The sequence below is a fragment of the Heterodontus francisci genome, chromosome 26, assembly GCF_036365525.1.
Source record: "Heterodontus francisci isolate sHetFra1 chromosome 26, sHetFra1.hap1, whole genome shotgun sequence".
Lineage (NCBI taxonomy): Eukaryota > Metazoa > Chordata > Chondrichthyes > Heterodontiformes > Heterodontidae > Heterodontus > Heterodontus francisci.
The window spans coordinates 9551483-9566014 of NC_090396.1; the positions used below are offsets into that span (position 1 = coordinate 9551483).

At 44.9% G+C, this 14532-nt stretch overlaps 1 protein-coding gene across 1 annotated transcript; it reads left to right on the forward strand.

Moving 5' to 3' along the window:
- The first annotated feature begins 5929 nt into the window (after positions 1-5929).
- Positions 5930-14304, forward strand: LOC137384158 (probable G-protein coupled receptor 139). Its single transcript, XM_068057759.1, has 4 exons — positions 5930-6073; positions 10628-10718; positions 11305-11451; positions 13033-14304. Exons 1-4 carry the CDS (start codon positions 5930-5932, stop codon positions 13941-13943), a joined length of 1293 nt encoding a protein of 430 aa, XP_067913860.1. The 3' UTR covers positions 13944-14304.
- The last annotated feature ends 228 nt before the right edge of the window (positions 14305-14532 follow it).

Below are 14532 nucleotides of genomic sequence, written 5' to 3' on the forward strand. Positions count from 1 at the left end.
ATTTCAGCAAAGGCAGGAAGGTGGCAGGGTCCTCACCCCCACCACCATCGCACCCGATTACATGCTCTCTCTGTCAACCCACCTGCTGTCGGGGAAGAGCATAAAATTCCCCACTTTGTATTTGATAATTCTCAGGGGAGGAAGGTTACAAATAATTGTTGCATTGGATATGATAACCAATGCACAAGGAAATATACGTACTGTTTATTGTGTAATTGGACATTATAATTAGTACACAGGACAAAACGTTACAGTTAATTGTTGCAATGGAATGATAATGTGATTCTAAGAATGGGTCAGAGGCTGAGAATTTTGCAGTGAGTAACTCACCTCCTGTCTCCCCAGTGCCTGTCCACCATCTGCAAGGCACAAGTCAGGAGTGTGATGGAATACTCTCCACTTGCCTGGATGGGTGCAGCTCCAACAACAGGATGGCACAGTGGTGCAGTGGCTAACACTGCAGCCTCACAACTCCAGTGACCCGGGTTCGGTTCTGGGTACTACCTGTGCGGAGTTTGCAAGTTCTCCCTGTGACCGTGTGGGTTTCCTCTGGGTGCTCCAGTTTCCTCCCACAGCCAAAGACTTGTGGGTTGTAAAAAAAACAAAATTACCCCTAGTTTAGGTAGGTGGTAGGATAATTGAGGGAAGGTGGGGATGTGAGAGGGAAAAATGGGGTTAATGTAGGATTTGTATAAATGGGTGGTTGATGGTTGCTGTGGACTTGTTGGGCCAAAGGGCCTGTTTCGGTGCTGTATCTCTCTATGACTCTAAGCTCAACACCAACCATGACAAAGCAGCCCACTTGATCGGCTCCCCATCCACCATCTTCAACCACAGCTGGATCAGCAGTACAGGAAGGGTACAAAGAAGACCAGAAGATGATTCGATAGTTAGTGGAGCAAATGTGCACTTCTGCAGCTGCAAATGTGATTCCAGGATGGTGTGTTGCCTCACTGGTGCCAGGGTCAAGGATGTCACGAAGCAGCTGCAAAGCATCCTGAAGGAGGAGCCGATGAACAGCCAGCAGTCATGGTACACATCAGAAAAAAAAATCACAACCAACAACATAGGTAGAAAGAGGGATGTGGTCTTGCAGTCAGAATTTCAGGAGTTGGTAGAAAATTAGCAAGCAGGACCTCAAAAGTAGTAATCACCAGATTACTCCCAGTGCCACGCACAAGTGAGTATAGAAATAGAAGGATAAGACAGATGAATGCGTGGCTGGAAAGATGGTGCCGGAGGGAGGGCTTCAGATTCCTGGGACATTGGGACCAGCTCTGGGGGAGATGGGATCTCTACGGGACGTACAGGTTACACCTGAACAGAGCCGGGACTGAGTTCCTTGGGGACGTTTTGCTAGTGCTGTTGGGGAGGGTTTGAACTAGTTTGGCAGGGGGTTGGGGACCCGAGGGTAGACTCAGTTGGGACAAAATTAGAAATGAAAATGGAAGGCAGAAAATTAGTGGAAATCCCTGTGTCTGCGTGGGTTTTCTCCGGGTGCTCCGGTTTCCTCCTACAAGCCAAAAGACTTGCAGGTTGGTAGGTAAATTGACCATTATAAATTGTCCCTAGTATAGGTAGGTGATAGGGAAATATAGGGACAGGTGGGGATGTGTTAGGAATATGGGATTAGTGTAGGATTAGTATAAATGGGTGGTTGATGGTCGGCACAGACTTGGTGGGCCGAAGGGCCTGTTTCAGTGCTGTATCTCTAAACTAAACTAATCTGGAAGACAAAGGAAACAAAGATTAGAAAATAAAAAGAGTTTAGCAGTGCTCAAGGGTATCTATTTCAATGCAAGAAGTAGAGCAAATAAAGCAGATGAGCTGAGGGCACAGATAGACACGTGGCAGTATGATATTATAGCTATTACAGAAACATGGCTGAAGAGGGACAGGAATGGCAGCTCAACATTCCTGGTTACAGGGTTTTCAGACGCGATAGAGAGGGGGATAAGAAAGGAGGGGGAGTGGCAATTTTGGTCAAGGAAACTATTACAGCTGTGAGGAGGGATGATATGTTGGAAGGTTCATCAAATGAGGCCATATGGATTGAGCTAAGGAACAAAAAAGGGACAATCACACTGCTGGGAGTGTACTATAGACCCCCAAACAGTCAGAGGGAGATAGAAGAGCAAATATGTGGGCAAACCTCTGAGAAGTGCAAGAACAATAGGGCAGTAATAGTAGGGGATTTTAACTACCCCAATATTAACTGGAATAGTTTTAGTTTGAAAGGAATTGAGGGAGCAGAATTCTTGAGGTGCATTCAGGAGAACGTTTTTGCTCAATATGTAGCAAGTCCAACAAGAGAGGATGCAGTTTTAGACTTAGTTATAGGAAATGAAGATGGGCAGGTGGAAGGAGTGACAGTGGGAGAGCATTTTGGTGATAGTGATCATAATTCAGTCAGTTTTAACATAATTATGGAAAAGGATAGAGATAGAACAGGAGTTAGAGTTCTCAAATGGGGCAAGGCCAATTTTACTAACCTGAGGAGTGATTTGGTGAAAGTGGACTGGAATCAGCTACTTGAAGGTAAATCAGTGTCAGAGCAGTGGGAGACATTCAAAGGGGAGATTCAAAGGGTTCAATGTAAACATGTTCCCACAAAGATAAAGGGTGGGATTGCCGAACCTAGAGCCCCATGGATGTCAAGGAGCTTACAGAGTAAGAGAAGGCAGAAAAGAAAAGAAAGCTTATTTCTGACACCAAGAACTCAATACTGCAGAAAGCTGAGAAGAGTATAGAAAGTGAAGGATGAAATCAAAAAGAAAATTAGGAAAGCTAAGAGAGGGAATAAAAGAATATTGGCAAGCATAATCATGGTGAACTCAATACATTAAGAGTCAGAGGATAACTAAGGAAAAAGTAGGGCCCATAAAAGACCAAAAAGGTAACCTTTGTGTCGGAGCAGAAGATGTTGGTATGGTTCATAATGAATACTTTGCGTCTGTCTTCACAAAAGAAGGAGACAATGCAGATATTGTAGTTAAGGAGGAGTAGAACATAGAACATAGAACAGTACAGCACAGTACAAGCCCTTCAGCCCATGATGTTGTGTCGACCCTTTAACCTACTCTAAGATCAAACTACCTACATACCCTTCATTCTACTATCATCCATTTACCTATCCAATAGTCGCTTAAATGTCCCTAATGTATCTGCTTCTACTACCACCGCTGGCAGTGCATTCCACGCACCCACCACTCTCTGTGTAAAGAACCTACCTCTGACATCTCCCCTAAACCTTCCTGCAATCACCTTAAAATGATGTCCCCTGGTGATAGCCCTTTCTGTCTTGGGAAAAAGTCTCTGGCTATCCACTCTATCTATGCCTCTCATCATCTTGTACACCTCTATCAAGTCACCTCTCATCCTTCTTCGCTCCAATGAGAAAAGCCCTAGCTCCCCCAACCTTTCTTCATAAGACATGCCCTCCAGTCCAGGCAGCATCCTGGTAAATCTCCTCTGCACCCTCTCTAAAGCTTCCACATCCTTCCTATAATGAGGAGACCAGAACTGAACACAATATTCCAAGTGTGGTCTAACCAGGGCTTTATAGAGCTGCAGCATAACCTCACGGTTCTTAAACTCAATCCCCCTGTTAATGAAAGCCAACACACCATATGCCTTCTTAACAACCTTATCAACTTGGGTGGCAACTTTGAGGGATCTATGGACGTGGACCCCAAGATCCCTGTTCCACCACACTGCCAAGAATAGAAATGTTACGGCACAGCAGAAGGCCATTCAGCCCATCACGTCTGCGCTGGCTGAAAAAACTATCTGCCCAATCTATTTCCACCTTCCAGCACCTGGTCCGTAGCCTTGCTGGTTACAGCACTTCAGGTGCGTGTCCAAGTACCTTTTAAAAGAGCTGAGGGTTTCTGCCTCTACCACCATGCCTGACAGTGAATTCCAGACACTCACCACCCTCTGGGTGAAAAGGTCTTTCTTCATATACCCTTTAATCCTTCTACCAATCACCTTAAATCTGTGCCCCCTGGCAACTGACCCCTCCACTAAGGGAAACAAGTTCTTCCTGTCTACTCAATCTAGACCCCTCATAATTTTGTGCACCTTAATTAAGTCACCCCTCAGCCTCCTCTGTTCTAAGGAAAACAACCCTAGCCGATCCAATCTTTCCTTATAGCTGCAACTTTCAATTATGTCCTTCCTGTAATGTGGTGACCAGAATTGTACGCAATACTCCAGCTGTGGCCATCCAGCGTTTTATACAGTTCCAGCATTACATCCCTGCTTTTGTATTTTATACCTCAGCCAATAAAGGAAAGCATTCCATATGCCTTCTTCACCACTCTCTATCTACCTGTCCTGTCACCTTCAGGGACCAGTGGACATGCACTCCAAGGTCTCTCACTTCTTCTACCCCTCTCAATATCCTCCTGTTTATTGTGTATTCCCTTGCTTTGTTTGGTCTCCCCAAATGCATTACCTCACACTTCTCCAAATTGAATTCCATTTGCCACTTTTCCACCGAAATTGATATCATTCTGGAGTCTACAGCTATCCTCTCACTATCGTCTATGTGGCCCATTTTTGTGTCATCTGCAAATTTCCCAATCATGCCTCCCACATTTAAGTCTAAATCATTAATATATCCCACCAACAGCAAGGGACCCAACACTGAGCCCTGTCGAACGCCACTGGAAACAGCTTTCCATTCACAAAAACATCCGTCGACTGCTCCCCTTTGTTTCCTGTCAATTCTGGATCCAACCTGCTACATTCCCCTTTATCCCATGGGCTTTCATTTTACTGACCAGTCTGCCATGTGGGACCTTGTCAAATGCCTTACTAAAATCCATGTAGATCACATCCACTACACGACCCTCATCAATCCTTCTTGTTACTTCCTCTAAATATTCAATCAAGTTAATAAGACACAACCTTCCCGTAACAAATCCATGCTGACTATCCCTGATCATCCGTGTCTTTCTCAATGGCAGTTTATCCTGTCTCTCAGAATTGATTTTCATAATTTTCCCACCACCGAGGTCAGACTGGCTGGCCTATAATTATTTGGCCTATCCCTCACACCTTTTTTAAACAATGGTACAATGTTCGCAGACCTCCAGTTGTCTGGTTCCTCTCCTATATCTAGTGATAATTTGAAGATGATCCTCAGTGCATCCACTATTTCCTCCTTAGCTTCCTTTAACAACCTGGGATGCAATCCGTCTGGCCCTGGCGATTTATCCACTTTCAAGGATGTCAGACCATCTTGTCCTTCCTCTCTCATTATGCTTATTGTATCTAATATTTCACACTCCTCCTCTTTTGCTACAATGTCTGCATCATCTCTCTCCTTTGTGAAGACAGAGACAAAAACCTCATTGAGAACCCGGCCAGCGTCTTCTGCATCCACGCAGAAGTCACTGTAGTTATACGGCTCGTCTAGTTCAGTTTGTGGTCAATGGTGACCCACAGGATGTTGATGGTGGGAGATTCAGCGATGGTAAGGTCATTGAACCTCAAGAGGAGATGGTTAGATTCTCTCTTATTAGAGATGGTCATTGACTGCCACTTGAGTGGTGTGAATATTACTCACTACTTATCACCTCAAGCCTGAATGTTGTTCATATCTTGCTGCATGTGGACCCAGACTGCTTCAGTATCTGGGGAGCTGCAATCATCAGTAAACATCCCCAGTTCTGACCTCATTATGGAGGGATGGTCATTGCTGAATCAACTGAAGATGGTTGGGCCTAGGACACTCTCCTCAGAACTCCTGCTGTGATGTCCTGATGCTGAGATAAATGGTCTCCAGAAATTATAACCATCTTCCTTTGTGCTAGGTGTATCTGCAGCCAGTGATGAGATTTCTCCCTGTTGCCCGTTTTATAGAAGACTTATTTATTTAACTAACACCCGAATTTGAACAGCCCAAACGAGTGTCTAAAAGATGGATTGTCCAATTCAAAAAAACCATACACACAACTTGCACACATTTGCTGAATTTCATGGGTTCGCCGCAGTTCACACTGATGCGATTTTACGTGCAGGGGCTCATTTAAGTAGAAGGGGCAGAGCGGCCGTCCCCAATGATGTAAGGGGGCAACCACCATGTCCCCTGCAGTGGTGTCCAGTGCCACCGTGAAGGTTCCGCCGTCATTTTTAAAGGGCTTTAAGCCCTTACGATGTAATTTTAATTTAAAAAGGTGCATTAATTGGGAAGTTGTATTAGCAATGAATAAAGATGTCGAGGTCCTTCCCCAACCCTCCCAATTGTCATTTAAGTGGCAGTTAGTCTTGAAAAATAATTTGTTCCCTTCCTGAGCTTTCCCCCCGAACCTTTGAGCATTTAGCCTCTAACCCTTTCCCACCAGAATCACAGAATAATACAGTGCAGAAGAGGCCCTTCAGCCCATCGCGTCTGCACCGATGCATTAAAGACACCTGACTTGTGTACCTAATCCCATTTGCCAGCACTTGGTCCATAGCCTTGAATGTTATGATGTGACAAGTGCTCATCCAGGTACTTTTTAAAGGATGTGAGGCAACCTGCCTCTACCACCCTCCCAGGCAGGGCATTCCAGACCGTCACCATCCTCTGGGTAAAAAAGTTCTTCCTCAAATCCCCCTTAAACCTCCCGCCCCTCACCTTAAACTTGTGACCCCTCGTAACTGACCATTCAACGAATGGGAACAGCTGCTCCCTATCCACCCTGTCCATGCCCCTCAATCTTGTACACCTCGATCAGGTCACCCCTCAGTCTTCTCTGCTCCAGTGAAAACAACCCAAGCCTATCCAACCTCTCTTCATAGCTTAAATATTCCATCCCAGGCAACATCCTGGTGAATCGCCTCTGCACCCCCTCCAATGCAATCTCATCCTTCCTATAATGTGGCGACCAGAATTGCACACAGTACTCCAGCTGTGGCCTTACCAAAGTTCTGTACAACTCCAACATGACCTCCCTGCTTTTGTAATCTATGCCTCGATTGATAAAGGCAAGTGTCCCATATGCCTTTTTCACCACCCTATTAACCTGCCCTTCTGCCTTCAGAGATCTATGGACAAACACGCCAAGGTCCCTTTGTTCCTCGGAACTTCCCAGTGTCAGGCTATTCATTGAATACTTCTGTGTCACATAACACCTTCCAAAGTTTATCACCTCACACTTTTCAGGGTTAAATTCCATCTGCCACTTTTCTGCCCATTTGACCATCCTGTCTATATCTTCCTGTAATCCAAAACACTCAACCTCACTGTTAACCACTCGGCCAATCTTTGTGTCATCCGCGAACTTACTGATCCTACCCCCCATATAGTCATCTATGTCGTTTATATAAATGACAAACAATAGGGGACCCAGCACAGATCCCTGTGGTACGCCACTGGACACTGGTTTCCAGTCACTAAAACAGCCGTCTGTCATCACTCTGTCTCCTACAGCTAAGCCAACTTTGAATCAAGTTACCTTGTATCCCATGTGCATTTGCTTTCTTGATAAGTCTCCCATGTGGGACCTTGTCAAAGGCTTTGCTGAAATCCATGTAAACTACATCAACTGCACTACCCTCATCTACACACCTGGTCACATGCTCAAAAAATTCAATCAAATTTGTTAGGCATGACCTCCCTCTGACAAAGCCATGCTGACTATTCCGAATCAAATTTTGCCTCTCCAAGTGGTGATAGATTCTCTCCTTCAGAAGTTTCTCCAATAGCTTCCCGACCACTGACGTGAGACTCACTGGTCTGTAGTTCCCTGGCTTATCTCTACAACCTTTCTTAAATAGTGGGACCACATTAGCTGTTGTCCAGTCCTCTGGCACCTCCCCCATGGCCAGAGAGGAATTAAAAATTCGGGTCAGAGCCCCTGCAATCTCCACCCTCGCCTCCTACAGCATCCTGGGACACAAATCGTCCGGAACTGGAGATTTGTCCACTTTTAAGCCTTCCAAAACCTCCAATACCTTGTCACTCCCTATGACAATTTGCTCAAGAACCTCACAGTCTCTCTCTCTAAGTTCCATATCTACATCCTCTTTCTCTTGGGTGAAGACAGATGTGAAGCATTCGTTCAACACCCTACCAATGTCCTCTGGCTCCACCCACAGATTTCCCCCTTGGTCCCTAATGGGTCCTACTCTTTCCCTGGTTATCCTCTTCCCATTGATATACTTATAGAATATCTTGGGATTTTCCCTACTTTTACCAGCCAGAGCTTTCTCATATCCCCTCTTTTCTCTCCTAATTGCTTTCTTAAGCTCCATCCTACACTTTCTGTACTCCACTAAAGCTTCCATTGATTTGTTCTCCTTGTATTTACTAAAAGGCCTCTCTTTTCCTTCTCATCGTACCCTGAATGTTTCTGGTCATCCATGGTTCTCTGGGCTTGTTGCTCTGACCTATTACCCTAGAGGGAACATGTTGGACCTGTACCCTCCCCATTTCCTTTTTGAATGCCCCTCACTGCTCTTCTGTAGATTTCCCGACAAGTAATTCTTTCCAGTCTACCTTGGCCAAATCCTAATTATTTTACTAAAATTTGCTCTCCCGTAATCCAAAACCTTTTTTGCAACCTGTCTATTTCTTTCTCCATAACAAGCTTAAATTGTTGTGGTCGTTATCACCAAAATGATCCCCCACCAACACATCAACTACCTGTCCGGCTTCATTCCCCAGAATTAGGTCCAGCACTGCACCCTCCCTTGTTGGATCCTCAACATACTGAGCTAAAAAGTTCTCCTGTATACATTTTAAGAACTCCACTCCATCTAAGCCCTTAACACGATGACTATCCCAATTAATGTTGGGAAAGTTGAAATCACCTAATATAATTACCCTATTATTTTTACACACCTCCGCAAATTGCGCACATATTTGCTCCTCAATTTCCCGCTGACTATCTGGGGGGTCTATAATAAACACCGAGCAATGTGGCTGTCCCTTTTTTATTCCTAAACTCTACCCATAAAGCTTCATTTGATGCCCCTCCAAGATATCATCTCTCCTTACTGCAGTAACTGACTCCTTAACTAATATTGCAATGCCCCCTCCTGTTTTACCCCCTCCTCTGTCTCGCCTGAAGATTTTATATCCTGGGATATTGAGCTGCCAATCCTGCCCCTCCCTCAACCATGTCTCCGTGATGGCTACTATATCACAATTCCACGTGTCAATCATTGCCCTTAACTCATCCGTTTTACCTGCAATACTCCTGGCATTAGAGTAGAGGCCTTCCATCCTTGTCTTACTCCCTTGAAACTTACTTCCACTGTATTCCCTCTGACTAGTTCTCTTTCCTATGTTTAGCTGTTTCCCTATTCTGCTGGGAGTCTGCGTCCCCTCCCCCTGCCAAATTAGTTTAAACTCCTCCCAACAGCACCAGCAAACTTGCCAGCAAGGATGTTCGTCCCCCTCTGGTTCAGATGTAGACCGTCCCACTTGTACAGGTCCCACCTTCCCCAGAAATAGTCCCAGTGGTCCAGGAATCTAAAACTCTCCCTTCTGCACCAGCTCTTAAGCCACACATTCATTGGTGCTATTCTATACTCGCCAGCACATGGCACTGGGAGTAATCCAGAGATTACAACCCGAGAGGTCCTGCTTTTCAGTCTACTGCCTAACTCCCTGAATTCTTGATGCAATACCTCATCCCTCTTTCTACCTATGTCATTGGTACCAACATGTACCATGACCTCTGCCTCATCACCCTTCCCATTCAGGATGCCCTGCAGCTGTTCAGTGACATCTCAGACCCTGGCACCAGGGAGGCAACACACCATCTTGAAGTCACGTTGACGGCCACAGTAGCGCCTATCTGTTCCCCTGACTATAGAATCCCCTATTACTATTGCTCTTCCTCTCTTTCCTCCTTCCTGTGCAGACAGGCTGCTTGCAGTGCCAGAAGCTTGGCTCTGTCCGCACTCCCTGGAGGAACCAGCCTCATCAGCCTCCAAAATGGAATACAAGCAGGACCCCAGGGGACTCCTGAACGACCTGCCTGTTTCTCTTGGACTGCCTGGTGGTCACCCATTCCCTTCCTTCCTTAAGTCCCTTCAGCTGTGGTGTGACCACCTCTCTATACGTGCTATCCACAATGCCCTCAGACTTGTGGATGCTCCACAGTGTTTCCAGCCACCGTTCCAGCTCTGAAACCCGAGCTTCCAGCATCTGCAGCTGGACACACTTCCTGCACACATGCTGGTCCCGGGGACTGGAAATGTTCCCAGATTCCCACATGCAGCAAGAGGAGCAAACCATGGGTTCAAGCTCTCCTGCCATGACTAACCCTTTAAATTTAAAACTTTAGAAGTATATAATTAAAAACAACAACTAAGTCTTGCTAAAACAATGACTTACAATTCAATCCACTTTGAAAAATACCCACCAGGACTTACTCACCAGTCAGCTGTGCTCTTTGGAAACTCCCGGCTCCCCTCACTCTGAGGACAGGTAGGAAATGAAAGGAGCTCCTCGCTCCCTCCTCACCGAACTTCCTCAGTCACCAAACTTCCACTTTAACACTCTAATGCAACCCAAGTCAGCACGCCAGTGCAGACAATCCATCCCCACATCCAATAAAAAGTGTTCTCCCTGTTCCTCCACCCCTCCCGCCCTGACAATTTTATTACTCCCCCTCCCCACTAGGTTCTCGCCTGGAACGCCACTCAGAGTTCCGAAGGTGTGCGGAGCACGAACTGCAGCTGTAATATCAGAGTGGGACAGACGCCGCCTGCAGGTAGGTGAATTTGAATTTCATTAGGCCATATTTTAATATGGAGATGAAGGACCTGCCGCCTGGCGGCGGGGGTGGGGGTGGAGCTGCACCAAGGTCCCGCCATTGCTGGTAATATGCAGCAGGCCCTACTCGATGTCGCAGGTCGAGGTGGGTCTCCCCCCCATTGCATTTTACCAGCCCAGGGCGTTCAGGGGCTGGTAAAATTCAGCCCATGATTGAGTAACAGAATGGCCTTAGTTAAAGAAGGCAGTGACATCCCAGAGTGCAGTAGAGCAGCCCTGAGAGAGACACTGAAACATTTGGAGTTTAGTTACTGAATGGTCACAGTCGAGTGAAGGACATCACTGAAAAAAGATGAGATCTAGAGATGGGACTGATGGTGTTTGAAAGAAAAATCTCATTACTGGGAGAATACAATTTCGAATTTTCATTCGTTAATTAATGTGATCAGAATTGTCCAGAGTTTTCCAATTAAATCTCAGAACCAAACATATTTCATCACAACATGGATTGAACTTGATGTTGTAAGCTATTTGTTCAAATTTTTTCAAATCCCCATGGAGATCTCACAGAGTATAAATTACAGGATCTGGGAATGTATTGCCTCAGAGTTTAATACAGAGAGATTGCCTGCAGCACGAAGGGACACATCGCTACACCCAGAAAATGCAAGAAAAATTTCACAGAATTGAAAACAAATATTACTTGATCCTTTCTGTCATTGGTGTTCCTGGTAAGTTACCCTAATCATTGAAATTGTGTAAATCTGTGTGTGAGCTGGTCTGGTTTTACTCTGTGACTGATAATGTTAAGTTGCTGATTTAGTAGTCACTGGTACAGACACTCGATCAGAGATATCATTTTGTGAACTCAGATCTCCTGAAGTTTCTTGGCAGGTTAAATCCATTAGCTCAACTGAAAATAAAAATCAGTTTGGAACTCACAGGCTCACTGAATTATCAAGTTATTGCATTTAGGAGAATATTGTGTAATGTTGAAATAGACCTCAGCAAAAGCAACTCTCTGAATGAAGGTATTAGTAGAAGCATTCGTTAGTACAAAATCATACTGAGTGTGGGTCAGTAACCGGAGTGGAACACCTGACCCCAGTGACCATGTATTACTGGGAGTATCTGTCACAATGGAATTGTACTGAGTGTGGGTCAGTAATCGGAGTGGAACACCTGACCCCAGTGACCATGTATTACTGGGAGTATCTGTCACAATGGAATTGTACTGAGTGTGGGTCAGTAATCGGAGTGGAACACCTGACCCCAGTGACCATGTATTACTGGGTGTACCTGTCACGGTAGAATTGTATTGAGCACAATTGTTCAATTTGGTAAAATAAAAGCAAAATATGCAGGGACTGGAAATCTGAAATCGAAACAAAAACTGCTCGAAATACACAGCAGGTCTGGCAGCATCTGTGTAGAGAGAAGCAGAGTTAACGTTTCAGGTCAGTGACCTTTCATCAGACCTGCTGGGTATTTCCAGCATCTTTTGCTTTTATGTCCAATCCGGTTCTACTTTGAAATCACTGTTTTAGTTTACTGATCTCTCCATTCCATGGAGCTGCCTCTGTGTTTTATGAATGTAATTGATTACAAACGGGAAGATTTTTGCTGATATTTGATCATGTGTACAAATTGAAATGTATTGATGTTGTTTTGTCTCCTATTGAACTGCTCCAACAGTAACAGATGTTAACTATTTACTGACAGTTATACAGCAGGACAGCACCGTTACAATATTCTAATCCTCTGGATAATGACTTAGTCTTAGCCTGAGTGTAGTTACTATAAACACTTTATTTGTTTTAGTGATGATTAATCCCCTCCCCCAACACAGTCCTGAGAATCTGTGGGTCATGGGTGCTGAATTTTATTGTCTGTCTATTACACAGGATGAATATTGGGCTGTGGTTATTGTATCGTCCACTTCTGTAACTAATTAAAGTTTGACAGATCAGCTCTTATCTATGGTGTGGGGTATAATGGTCAAACCTCACTGGTCAGTGTTAAACCTGTAAAACAGATTAAATCAGAGACTTCCAGACTCATTAAACTATTTAAATTGTCAAACCGCCTCCTGGAAGCAGTTGTCTTTCCGTCCCCTGTCCTGACTCTGATAAACCCAGAAGTGGACGGCTTGTAGGTGGGTTGTGGTTAGGGCTGAGATTTTTATATTTTAACCTCTGACACACTCTCAACTCACCTGTTTTTGCTGCTAAAATCCTGCCCTTACTGTCTGGGTCAGACGGAGAATGTTTGATCAGTAATTTTCAGTCTCTTTTCCCTTCTCTCTCTTACAGTTAATTTACTGGCGATTGTGATCCTGTCCCGGGGAAAGTGCGGACTCTCCACCTGCACCACTCGCTACCTGGTGGCCATGGCAACGGCAGATCTACTGGTCATTATCACTGAGGTCATACTGTGGCGGATCAGTTACTATTATTTAATGGAGTCTTTCCTGTACGTTACCCCTGTGTGTAGTGTTAACGTTGTCCTGAGACACGCAGTCATAGACTGTTCTGTCTGGTTCACCGTCACTTTCACCTTCGATCGATTTGTGATCATTTGTTGCCAGAAACTGAAAACAAAATATTGCACCAAGAAAACTGCGGCTGTGGTTCTAGCAACAACCTGCATTCTGCACTGTTTAAAAAACATCCCCTTCTACTTTGTATATGAACCTTTAATGATAATCGACAATGTAGTTTGGTTGTGTTATCCAATTCCAAGCTATTTCACTGAGCCCGGATGGATGGGATTTAACAGGTTTGATAAGGTTTTAACTCCATTGCTCCCATTCGCTTTAATTCTGTTACTCAACGCTCTGACAGTCAGACACATTTTAATGGCCAGTCGAGTCCGTAAGGGACTGAGGGGTCAGAGCAAGGGAGAGAATCACAGTGACCCAGAGATGGAGAGCAGAAGGAAGTCTGTGATTTTACTCTTCACCATATCTGGCAGCTTCATACTTCTGTGGTTGGTGTATGTTATACATTTCTTATATTATAACATTACAGGAACAGATCCAGGAGATTACAGTGATTTTCAATATATATTTGAACATGTCGGTTATCCGCTGAGGAATTTAAGTTGCTGCACAAACACATTTATTTATGGGTTGACTCAGTCCAAGTTCAGAGAGCAGGTCAAGATCGCGGTGAAATATCCGGTTACATCAATTATTCAATTAATGAATAAACAAAACAACTGAGAGCAGCCCAGAGGTGAGTGACAGTGTTTCCAGTCCATGAATGGAATATTTATCCCCAATGGGCAAGAGGTGACTGACTGACAGATGGATGACACAAAATACATTGGCAGTGATGGTCATGCACGCCAACAAGTAGTCGAGCAGTCGGCAAGAGGTGACTGACAGCTGGATGACGCAAAATACACTGGATTTTGGGGTGGAGGATGGGGTCACACACAACAAAGAGTGTCAGGGCAGCGGGAAAGAGGTAACCTTTGGAGGACAGGACAGAAAGGGAGCAGAATGAGCATCAGAGCTCCCCTGCAGGACATGAGGGGAACAGCATACAGTCTCTCCTCCACATCCACTGGTTTGATTCTCAGTTCCACACATATGCTCAGAAAAAAATAAACATTATCTTACAAAAGCCAACATGCTCTCGATGCTGGAAATCTTCTCATGTCAGTTGATTATTATTATTTGTTGTATTTATGGAAACACTTTATTGAGTCCGTCTCCCTTCCATTCCCCCTGTCCAGTCGTTGCTCTCTCTCTGTCTCTGTCTCCCTCTCTCCCAATGACAGATGGTGGTGTTGGTGATGGGTTTGTG

Bases quoted from the DNA above. Each gene is read 5' to 3' on its own strand.
- LOC137384158 (XM_068057759.1), top strand. From the start codon at position 5,930: ATGGATTGTCCAATTCAAAAAAACCATACACACAACTTGCACACATTT. The intron at 10,719-11,304 runs GTAGGTGAATTT...TATAAATTACAG, and splicing joins GGGACAGACGCCGCCTGCAG to GATCTGGGAATGTATTGCCT. The intron at 11,452-13,032 runs GTAAGTTACCCT...TCTCTCTTACAG, and splicing joins TTCTGTCATTGGTGTTCCTG to TTAATTTACTGGCGATTGTG.